The 11,338-nt window shown below is 45.3% G+C and overlaps 2 protein-coding genes across 6 annotated transcripts in view; one reads left to right on the plus strand and one right to left on the minus strand.

The window, feature by feature from the left end:
- Positions 1-11,260, minus strand: part of NCR3 (natural cytotoxicity triggering receptor 3) — a 47,572-nt gene extending 36,312 nt beyond the window's left edge. The window contains exon 1 of one of the 5 annotated variants that reach the window (XM_060189451.1): positions 11,165-11,260. The gene's annotated coding sequence lies outside the window, so the exon portion shown is untranslated. The other 4 variants (XM_007537172.3, XM_060189452.1, XM_060189453.1 and 1 more) reach the window with 4 other exon arrangements.
- AIF1 (allograft inflammatory factor 1) lies at positions 4,119-6,407 on the plus strand. The gene is made up of 6 exons (XM_007537143.3): positions 4,119-4,225; positions 4,401-4,462; positions 4,546-4,612; positions 4,984-5,025; positions 5,234-5,396; positions 6,207-6,407. Exons 1-6 carry the CDS (start codon positions 4,201-4,203, stop codon positions 6,289-6,291), a joined length of 444 nt encoding a protein of 147 aa, XP_007537205.1. The 5' UTR covers positions 4,119-4,200; the 3' UTR covers positions 6,292-6,407.
- Positions 11,261-11,338: the final 78 nt, after the last annotated feature.

Here is an 11,338-nt window from a genome sequence, read left to right on the forward strand (position 1 = left end):
TGTCAGACCTCCATGAACCAAAAAAATTGCTAGAAGTCACAGGCGCCTTTGACATAATTTATATAGGTTAGCCTCCTAGATAAAAGTAGAAGAGGGAGAGGGAAAATACTGAAAGACAGAGAAACACTAACTCGTTTTCTGGCCAGTGTATTCTTTTCCCATAGGCACATTCCATGGGGCCTAATTTTAACCAGCAGTTGCCCTGGAGAGGATGGAGTCATAACAAGAGCCCTTAGCAACACAGTGCCAGCTCCATATGGGACTCTAATCTCATGAGGATCTATCAGGTCACTTCTTGAGCCAGTTTCGCATTCTCTCACTAACTGCTTGGCTGGAGACTAACCACTCTGAACTTGGTGACTCCCCCCATGTTAAACAGCCCCACCACCCACTGACACTTGCTTAGGCTATGTTGACACCTTTAGTCTGGATTCAGACTGCTTAGGAATCACTCTATTTCTTTAAGGTAGTGGCCCTCAAACTTAAGTGTACTGGGGCCAGGTGGTGGCAAACCTGGTTAAGTGCTCACATTATAGTGTGTAAGAACACAGGTTCAAGTCTCTGGTCCCAGCTGCAAGGGGAAAGCTTCACAAGTGGTGAAGCAGTGCTGCAGGTATCTTCTTCTCTCTCCCTCCTTGCCTACCCCCACCCTCTCAATTTCTCTCTCTTTATCCAATAATAAATAAAATGACAAATAAATTTTTAAAAAAAACTTTAGTGTATCTGAACTGAGACACTTGTTAAAAAGTGATTGTTGGGAGCAGGGTGGTGGCACACTTGGTTAAGCGCACATTACAATGCACAAGGCAGACCCGAGTTCAAGTCCCCAGTCCCCAGTCCCCAACTGCAGGGAGAATGCTTTGCAGGTGTCTCTCTCCCTATCACCCCCTTCTCTCTTGATTTCTGGCTGTCTCTATCCAATAAATAAATAAAGATTTTTAAAAAATGGGACTGGGTAGTGGCACACCTGGCTAAATACACATTACAATGCACAAGGACCCAGGTTTGAGCCCCAGTCCCCAACTGCAGGGGGAACACTTTGCAAGTAGTGAAGCACAGCTGCCAGTGTCTCTCTTCCTATCACCCCTCCACTCTCAATTTTTGGCTATCTCTATCCAATAAATAAATAAAGATAATAAAAAAGATATTTTAAAAAAGTGATTGTTGGGTGGAGAGGATAGCACTGTGGTTATACAAAAAGACTTTAATGCCTGAGGCTCTAAAGTCTCAGGTACAATCCCCCATACCACCATAAGCCAGAGCGGTATAGTGCTCTGGTTAATAACAACAGCAACAATAAAAGTGACTGCTGCTCCCTACTCTAAGCTTTTGTTTCTGATTCAGTAGGCCTGAACAGGGAACCAACCATGTACATTTCTGGCATGTTTTCATTTTGTGCTGGTGGAAGGAGTACTTACTGAGAACCACAGTTTTAAGGAAATTCTGCATACCACTGTTCAGATCGAGACTTACAGCCCCTCAGAATGATCTACTTCCCCTATTTCCAAATTTTCTAGTGGGTTCCTTCCTGGGTTCCTCTGATGCACCTTAGCAGCTCTCTGCCTAGAGCTCTTACTTCCCTCCAGCCCTAACTACTATGGGCTAGCATTCTCTGTGGTCAGGGGGCCTGGGGCCTGAGCTTGGGTAGATGTCTTTTTACATTTCTGTTCCCACAGGCCTTTCCCACATCTGTCTTGAGGATAAGTTTCTTTTTCCACCTGTTTGGCCTTCTAAATACTCATTCATCTTCACTTTTGTCCCATGGTGAGAGCAGCTGTCATTTTATTTATTTTTTTTATTTATTTTTGCCACCAGGGTTATTGCTAGGGCTACCTGCCTGCACAATGAATCCACTACTCCCAGAAGCCATTATTTTTCCTTTAAAAAAATTTATAGAGATAGAGATAAACTGAGAGGGAGGAAAAAGAGAGATACCTGCAGCACTGCTCCACCACCTATGAAGCCCTCCCACACACAAGTGCAAGTGGAGATGAGGGCTTGAACCCAGGTCCTTGTGCATAATAATGTATACTTTCCTCTAGATGTCTCACCATCACTCGGCCCCTGAGCAGCTGTCATTTTATTCCAGCAAGTCTTTATGAGTAGCTAAACTCTGTTACTATGGTATTCTGCTAAGCCATCCTTTATGGAAATAATATCATTCTGAATAAAAGCTGCCATCCTGGAAGTCAGGCAGTAGCACAGCGGGTTAAGCGCATGTGGCACAAAGCACAAGGACTGGCTTAAGGATCCCGGTTCGAGGCCCCGGCTCCCCACCTGCAGGGGAGTCACTTCACAGGCGGTGAAGCAGGTCTGCAGGTGTCTGTCTTTCTCTCCGTCTCTGTCTTCCCCTCCTCTCTCCATTTCTCTCTGTCCTATCTAACGACGACGACATCAATAACAACAACAATGAAAAACAACAAGGGCAACAAAGGGGAAAATAAATAAATATTAAAAAAAAAAAAAGCTGCCATCCTGTGGACAGGGAAATAGCTCATGCGAGACTTATATGCTTAAGGTTCCTGTTCCTGTGTATGGCTGGGAGTTCGGTCCCTGGGATCGCATGTGCTGGAGTAGTACTCTGGCATCTCTCTTTCTAACTCTCTTTTCTGACTCCCTATACTCACTTTTACTATCTGTTTGGTTTTTTTTTTTTTTTTACAATTACACTGCCATGAGGACAAGGTTCCACATTTGTTTGGCTTACTCGGCTAGAAACATGCAGTACAATGTGGATGAATGGATGTACAAATAAAGAAATGAGCACCACCACCACTATCCACACACACCAGGCAATGAGAGCATTGCAAGTGCAGGTTTGCAGCTTTCACTGCTTGGGGAGAGGCAGCTGCAATAAACGGAAGTCAAGAAGCCAGTGTTCCCCTACTCTTCCAGTATTTTTCCCCCACCTGCCTGGGTTAGAGGAAGGACAATGAGAAGTTGAAACTCTCAGCTGCAAAACACAAGAGAAGGGAGATCAGGAAGAAGAGAGGTGGCTCCATCTATCTGGGGAGAGTAGACAGAACTCTGGGTAGGGAGTCTGGCAAGCCTGTCTCAGAGTGAGGACCCACTGGCTCCTAGCAGCAAAGGGGGGCAATGGCTGTGCCTAATAAAGGCCTCTCTCCTAGGCTACTCATCTACTCTACTGAACTCAGTGACCAGCACCCCCACCAGCACGCAAGCACCAACACACACGCGTGTACACATACACACACACACACACACACACACACACCCCTAATATCAGCCTCTGTCATTCTTAGTACCACTTGCTCCAAAGAATCTGTTCAAATTCTCAAGTTCCTGAGCTCTGCAGATTTTACCAAAGGGAGTTAAACTCCACATACAAAGCAAACAAACTTAAAACCTCCTCATTGAACAGTTCCTTATTTCCAAGTGCCTATCAAAAGGTAGAGGTCTGGGGGTGAAGATTCTCTCCTCTTCCAGGCCCTGAGCCTACCTATCCTGTTGCTTTCCCAGAGCTGAGAGCAGGCTTTAGATTCTTCTCCATCCACAGTTCAGAAGAATCCTCTCAACTCTCCCTTGGCTCCCTACCCCAAATCTGCAGGCTCAGGTTCACAAGCATGACAAAATATAGTACCTGAGCATTACCCAAACCTCCAGACCTGGTCAAAGACCATTGGTCCAAGGGTGACAGAATAATGGTTTATCAAAGAATCTGTGCTTGAGGCTTCAAGGTCTCATTTTCAATCCCCAGCATCAGCCAGATCTGAAAAGTGCTTCAGAAAACCAAAACCAAAACAAACAAACAAACAAAACCCAAATGCCCTTTCCTGACACCTCCAATGACTTCTAAAAATATTTTTCTTTTTACCAGAGTACTGATCAGCTCTGAACCTGGCACCCTGGAGCCTCAGGTATAAGAGTATCTTTGCATAACCATTATGCTATCTATCCCTACCTTGAAAATATTTCTTTCATGCACATGTTGAGCTCTCCTTAATAGGAATTTGGGAGAATGCTATTTTCTCATTTCCACTCTCCCCCCCCACCCCTTTCTTACTGGGGTGCTAATGTCAGCAGAAGCTGATGGGGAAGTAGGGCCTTGGGACGAAGGGGAGGAGAGAATAAGAGGAAAGGGGAAGTTTGGGAGGGAGGCCTTCTAAAGGGCTGGTGGAAGTGGAAAGCAATCAGATAGAGGCTTCAACGTGACCTGTCTCCATCAGCACCTGCTGGGCTATGAGCCAAACCAGGGATTTACAGGGTAGGGAACGTGGAACAGGCAGAAGCAGAAAGATGGGCATACCCGGGCTGAGGATTGAGCAGGAGTTAGGTGGCCTAGAAAGGCAGCACTAGGTAGCCCTGGGCTGGGCATGGGATGCAGAGAAAAGGGGCAAGGGTGAGGTAGAGGTAAGGATACATTCATTTGGTTCCCTCAGGAGGAAAAGCTTTTGGGCAGCTGAAGGCCCAGCAGGAGGAGAGACTAGACGAAATCAACAAGGTAAAAGAGCTGTGGGGGCAGGTCTTGGGAGGAAGGGGCGTTGGACAGGAGGGGTTTACCTTGGCTCTTGATTTCTCCCACAGCGATTCCTGGATGATCCCAAATACAGCAGTGATGAGGATCTGCCCTGTAAACTGGAAGCCTTCAAGAGTGAGGGGAAATCTATAGGGTCCAGGGGTGTGGGGACTGGAGGGGATAGGGCTTCCTAACAATAGATCCAGGACAGGAAAGACAGAAAGTCTTACTTTGTGGTAGGAAGAAAAGCTGTCTCTTCTGCCTCCACCTCAACCCCCCTTGCTGCTGTCTCTTTTCCTGGCTGTCCCGCCTAACATCCCCTCTAGTTCCCTATACCTTACCAGGGGCCCCTAACTCTCCCAGCCTTCACTTCCTCTGCCTACCCTACCTCCGCCTTCTCCCCATAGCACTGGTCAGCAATCCCTTTCTCAATCTCTTGCCCTGTACTGCCCAGCTGGTCTGTGACCCTCAGCCAGCTCTTACTCTCTCTTTCTCCCCTCATGCAGAAAAATACATGGAATTTGACCTAGATGGAAATGGAGATATCGGTGAGAAAACTGATTTGGGGGGTGGGGTGGGGTAGGCAGGGTGCAGAGCTAGGAAAAGGGACATCTGTCTTACAGGGCTCCATTCCCAGTGAGGTGGGAAAGGACTCAACTAGCAGAATAAAAGTCAAGGTGGAAATACGGAAATGGGGAAGAGAGACAAAAAGAAGGAGACACTCCTCTTGTGACCACCCCCCTCCTCTGCCTTCAGATATCATGTCCCTGAAAAGAATGCTGGAGAAACTTGGGGTTCCCAAAACCCATCTGGAACTAAAGAAATTAATCAAGGAAGTTTCCAGTGGCTCTGGAGAGACTTTCAGCTACTCGGACTTTCTTAACATGATGCTGGGAAAGAGATCAGCCATCCTAAAAATGTGAGTCTGTTCTCCTGACCTGTTCTCCTCACTTTTTATTTCTTTCATTCTTTGAGAGGCTCAGGAGATTCTCCTCATATCTCCTCATTGTGCAGAGGAGATAGCACAATGTTTATGCAAAGAGGTATGCCCGAGCTAAGCAGTGCTCTGGAAAAAAAAAAAGTGTGTGTGGTCTGGGAGGTGGCGTAGTGGTGAAGCTTTGGACTCTCAAGCATGAGGTCGCAAGTTCGATCCCCGGCAGCACATGTGCCTGAGTGATGTCTGGTTCTTTCTCTCTCCTCCTATCTTTCTCATAAATAAATAAAATCTTTAAAAAAAAATATGTGTGGGGTGGTGGTGGTGGGGACTCTTACTCTTCTATTTTTTTTTAAATTGCCACTAGTGTTATTGCTGGGGCACAATGCCTACATGATTAATCTATCACTACTGGTGGCTTCCCCCCCTTTTTTTATATAAATAGAAAGAACTTAAGGGAAGTTAGGTGGGTTGGGTTTAGAGAGAAAGAAACAGACACTTGCAGCCCTGCTTCACTACTTGTGAAACTTACCCCCTGCAGATAGAAAACAGGGACTTGAACCTGGGTCCTTGTACATGGTAACATGTGCTCTATGTGTGTGCTAGTGCCAGGCCTGTCTCAAAGTGCTATTCCCAGTCATGGTTCTTGTTCCCATAGTCCCTGGTACTCCCACCCCAGGTCTTCTCTTTTTCTACCCTCATAGTCCCCACCTTCTGGACTTTCAGAGCAGCCTAAGATTAATTATCTTAAAAGAACTATCCCCTGACCCCTATGTCTCTTCCCATCTCAACCAGGATCCTGATGTATGAGGAGAAAGCTAAAGAACAGGAGAAGCCAGTGGGCCCCCCCGCCAAGAAAACTATCTCTGAACTGCCCTGACTTGTCAGGGAGAGATGTGGTGAGATTGAAGGGGATTCTAATAACTTTAACATGGAAAAAGAAGATATTATTGTGAGCCAGTATCTAAATTAAATAAATTATCCTCTTCCTTCAGATCAAGTCAGTTTGGGGTAATTTTTTTCCCTGGGTTTGGGGAGAAGTGAAATCTTTTTGCAAGAAGGACAGTAATGATTTGCCCATAGGAACAGTCCATTTCCTATTCTGTAGTGTGTTTACTCGAGCACATGGTTTTGTATACCAATGGGGTGGTGGTTCTGGATGTATAAAATAACCTGGACCAGGGGTTGGGCGGTAGCACAGTAGGTTAAGCCCACACGGCGCAAAGCGCAAGGATGGGCGCAAGGACCCTGGTTGGAGCAAGCGGCTCCCCACCTGCAGGGGGGTCACTTCATGGGTGGTGAAGCAGGTCTGCAGGTGTTTGTCTTTGCCTCCCCCCTCAGTCTCTCCTTCTCTCTCGATTTCTGTCTTATCCAACAACAGCAATAACAACAATAATAACAACAACAAAATAAAAAAATAACCTGGACCTCAAAGAATGTAAGTGGTACAAAAAGACATACACAGGTCAGGGGGTTGGGCAGTAGCACAGCAGGCTAAGCCCACATGGCGCAGAGTGCAAGGACTGGCTGAAGGATCTTGGTTCGAGCCCCTGGCTCCCCCCCTGCAGGGAGTCACTTCGCAGGCGGTGAAGCAGGTCTGCGGGTGACTATTTTCCTCTCCCCGTCTCTGTCTTCCCCTCCTCTCTCAATTTCTCTCTGTTCTATCCAGCAACAGCAGCAATGACAATAATAATAATGACAACAAGGGCAACAAAATGGAAAAGATGGCCTCTAGGAGCAGTGGATTCGTAGTGCAGGCACCAAGCCCCAGCAATAACCCTGAAAACAAAAAACAAAACAAACAAACAAAATATATACAGGTCAAAAGAGAACATTAGTCTCTCTGAATCTTTCATCTGAAAATGGGGATATGATGTACTGTAGTACCTGACATATCATAAACTCTCAATAATGCTTACAACTTGAATGAGGTGCTAGGCAATGGTGCATCTGGTAGAGTGCATACATTGCCACACATGAGGACGTGAGTTCAAGTCCCCAGTACCCACTTATAAGGAGGAAGCTTCATAAGCTGTGGAGTAGTGTTGCAGGTGTCTCTTTCTCACTCTCTCCCTATTTCTCTATCAGAAAAGAAAAAAAAAAACTGGTCACCAGGAACACCAGCGAAATGATTTCACCAGTGAAATCATTATGTAGGCAATGAGCCCTGGCAATAACCTTGGTGTGAAAAAGAAAAAAAAAACTTGAATGAATGGAAGAACTGGTGTTACTTTTTCTACATATAGAAGTATTCTTATGTATATAGATATATTCTGTATACAGTGTATCAAATATATGCTATGTATATACATATATTATATTTATAACCGATAAGGGAAAGTTGCTTAAATACACATGCATATTGTTTTTGTTGTTTTTTTAACCAGAGCACTGCTCAGTTCTGCCTTATGGTGTTGCAGGAGGTTGAACCTGGGACTTTGGGGCCTCAGGCATGAGAGTTTCTTTGCATTGCCATTATGCTATCTACCTCCACCCTAGTTTTTACTAAATTATGACAGTGAACTAGCTCCAGTATTATACAGTGCTAAGGGTCAAATGTGGGGCCTCACTGAGCTACCTCCCCATTCTATGTCTTTTTAAAAAAAAAAAAATTATTTATTATACATGTGGCAGAGAGGAAAGAGAAAGAGAAAGAGAGAGAGAGAGAGATGCCAAAGTGTCACTTCAAGATGTGTGGTACCTGGGATCCAACCAGGAACCTCAGGCTAGAAAGTTCAGTGTTCTGTTAGCTGAGCTATTTTTCTGACTGCCAAGTGGATGAGAGACAGAGAAGGATAGAGAGGAGAAATGCCATACTGCACTTCTTGTGAAACCTCCCTTTGTACCTGGTGCTTTCATGTGGTAGCCAGGGTTGAACCCAGGTCTACAAGCATGATAAAGTATATGTTCTATCAGGTGAATTATCTCCCAGTCCCTATAAATCATTAATCAATTAATTTTTTAAACATTTAATTAATGAGAGGGCAGGAGAGAGAACCAGAGCACCATTCTGGCACATGAGATGCTGGGGCTTGAACTTGGGACCTTGTGCTTGGGAGTCTAACGCTTCAACCACTATGCTAACTCCTGGGCTGCTAATTTATTTAAGAAAAGACCAGAACACTGCTCAGCTCTGACATATGATGATGCAGGGAATTAAGCCTGCAATTTTGGGGATAGCAGTTTGGTGTGCTGTTGTGCTGCTCCTGGGTCCTAAACCCATGTAAATCCTACACGTTCATTATGTAGTATTTTTTCCCCATTTTTTATTTGTGATTAGTAGGCTACAATATTGTAAGATTATAATGTATAATACCACACCACCATAGTTCAGTATCCCTATACTTCCACTTCCCAAAGATAAACACCATAGTTCACAAGTCTTAGAAATAGTTTGTTTGCTTGTTTTTTTTTCCACCCAAATTCATGTATACCAAATCTCTAGATTCCACATATGACTGAAAATATCTGGTAGTTGTCTTTCATCTCTTATTTTGTTCAGCATAATTACCTCCTGTTCCATCCTTTTTGTCCCAAAGGACACAATATCTTTTTTGAGTTCCTATGCTATATTTTTCACTTCCTCACCTTCCCATGTGAAGTTCAGTAATTCATAACAATTGTTATATTTTCATGACTTTTTATTTTCTTTTTTAAATTTTATTTATTTATGTTATTGGATAGAGACAGAAAGAAATTGCAAGAGAATGGGGAGACAGAGAGGAAGAGAGACAGAGAGACACCTGCAGACCTGCTTCACCACCTGTAGACCTGCTTCACCACCTGTGAAGGGGCTCCTCTGCAGGTGGGGAGCTGGGGGCTTGAACTGGGATCCTGACCAGTCCTTGCACTTTGTGCCACATGCACTTAACCCGCTGCGCTACCGCCCAACTCCCTTCTTCTTCTTCTAACGTTTGCCCTTCTTCCGTAGCCAGTCAACAGCGTCAGGTAGAAAGCTGTCAGGAGCTGCTTGTTGCTGGCTTTGAAAGTGACTGGGATCCATGTGGATTCAGTCGGCTAGGAAGGATCGTCAGTTTCCCCAATGAATGGGTACTCACGGGATGCACCACGAGAAGGTCGATCCAATGCATCCCGCCCAACTCCCTTATTTTCTATCCAATGCATCCCTCCCAACTCCCTTATTTTCTATTAAAAACAAACAAACAAAAAAAGTTTCAAGTTCTGCTTTGTTTTCTTACCAGAGCACTGTTCAGCTCTGGCTTATGATGGTGTCAAGAGATTAAACCTGGAAACTTGAGGCATGAAAGTCTTTTTACATAACCACTGTTATCTTCCTGTATCTCCTGGGCTCAGAAAGGCAGAGGACAGACACCACAGCACTGCTCCAGTATTTATGGGGCTTTCCCAGGTGCTGTAAAGGGCGTTCCTCTGTGGTCGCAATGGCCTGAACCTAGTTCATCACCAATTTTGTTATGGCTCACTGCTCCAGGCCAACTTTTTCAGTGAGAAACATGAACAGAGAGGCTGAGAAAGATACTACAACAACAAAGGTTTCTCAGCACAGTGGGGACTAGGGCTTAAACCTGGGTAGTAGGCATGGCAAAGTAGGCACACTATTCAGGTGAGCTACCTTACTGACCCTGATTCTTGTTTATGTTTCTAGAGTTTCTCCACCCCCTTTTTTTATTTAGAATAAAGACAGAGAAATTGGGGGGTGGGGGGGAAGAGACCTGCAGCACAGCTCAGCTTCACCGCTTGTGAACAACCACCATCCCTTACTTAGCACAACTCTAAGATCACCTTTTCTTCTTTTCGGTTATCAGGACCTAGCACAAGTGTTTACGGGTCAATTTTTTTCATTACTTTAATTTCGGGTGCAGAGAGAAAAGGAGATCCACCACAGTACCTGAGCACACTATACTGGCACACTCCCATGTAGTGTTGGGGCTCCAACTAGGACTTCCTGTATGGCAAGGCACACAGCCTGCTGGTTGAGCTATCTTCTAGTCTTTTTCTAAAATCCTCTGTATCCCTACCTAGTCTGATTTTATCCCTCTGCTTCTATAATATTATGTGCTTATCACTGGTGCCTTCAAAATAGTTGCTGAAATATTTGCTGACCTGGTAGTACGGCATATTAGCAGAGGACAAAAGAGGAGGAAGTACCGCATTTCGTAGAATGGAAGCCGTTGTTAAAATCCAGCAAACTGCCAACATCAAATACAAATATAATCATGAAAATCATAGGTCACAAAATTGAATGTTCGTCTTGGAGGCCAATAGGCCTCCAAGAGTTTGAAGATGAGACCATTCCTAAACCTATCTTTGTTCAAACGATTTACATACATTATGTAAATAAATAGAACTACCCAAAGAATGCCAACGCAGAGCGGTGCCCACAAAACTCCCCCTTGGACATTTGGATTGGCTTGTCTATCACTTCATTTGCATGACGAGTTTAATAAATGATGGCCCCTCCCCTCTGGCGCTTTCACCTCTCGCGAAGACACGCGGGAGTTGGGAAGTTTCCCTGGTTACGTAAGCTCCGCTCTTGGCAGCTAATCCCTTCCGTCTAGTCCTCTCGCTGCGACTCCTCTGCTGAAAGCGCCACAGGCCTTGCATCGTTTCCTTCCACTCTCGGCGTCCCTACGTCTATCCGCTCCCATCTTCCCACGAACTCACGACGCACACTCCAACACTTTCTCCCCCACCCCCACCCCTCCGTCGCGCAAATTCTGCGCCCTAACTGCCTGGCTGACCGGCGCCGCATTCCTATCACTATCCCTCTTTACGTCTCAACGGCCGACGCCGTGTTCGCCTCTTCAGCCAACCGGCATCTTAGCACCTGTAAGCCCCTCCTATTTATGCAAATTATATAGGCCAGCTCCCGCGCCCAGCTTGCGTTTTTTTTTTTTTTAATAAATAAGGACAGTCCTGGAAGTAAAGAGGGATAGGGTAGGAAGCGC

The sequence above is a fragment of the Erinaceus europaeus genome, chromosome 4 (genome assembly GCF_950295315.1).
Source record: "Erinaceus europaeus chromosome 4, mEriEur2.1, whole genome shotgun sequence".
Lineage (NCBI taxonomy): Eukaryota > Metazoa > Chordata > Mammalia > Eulipotyphla > Erinaceidae > Erinaceus > Erinaceus europaeus.

What these genes read in the sequence shown, in the direction of transcription:
- AIF1 (XM_007537143.3), top strand. Translation starts at nt 4,201, where the DNA reads ATGAGCCAAACCAGGGATTTACAGG. An exon ending in GACTAGACGAAATCAACAAG is followed by an intron (nt 4,463 to 4,545) that starts GTAAAAGAGCTG and finishes TTTCTCCCACAG; the next exon opens with CGATTCCTGGATGATCCCAA. An exon ending in TAAACTGGAAGCCTTCAAGA is followed by an intron (nt 4,613 to 4,983) that starts GTGAGGGGAAAT and finishes CCCCTCATGCAG; the next exon opens with AAAAATACATGGAATTTGAC.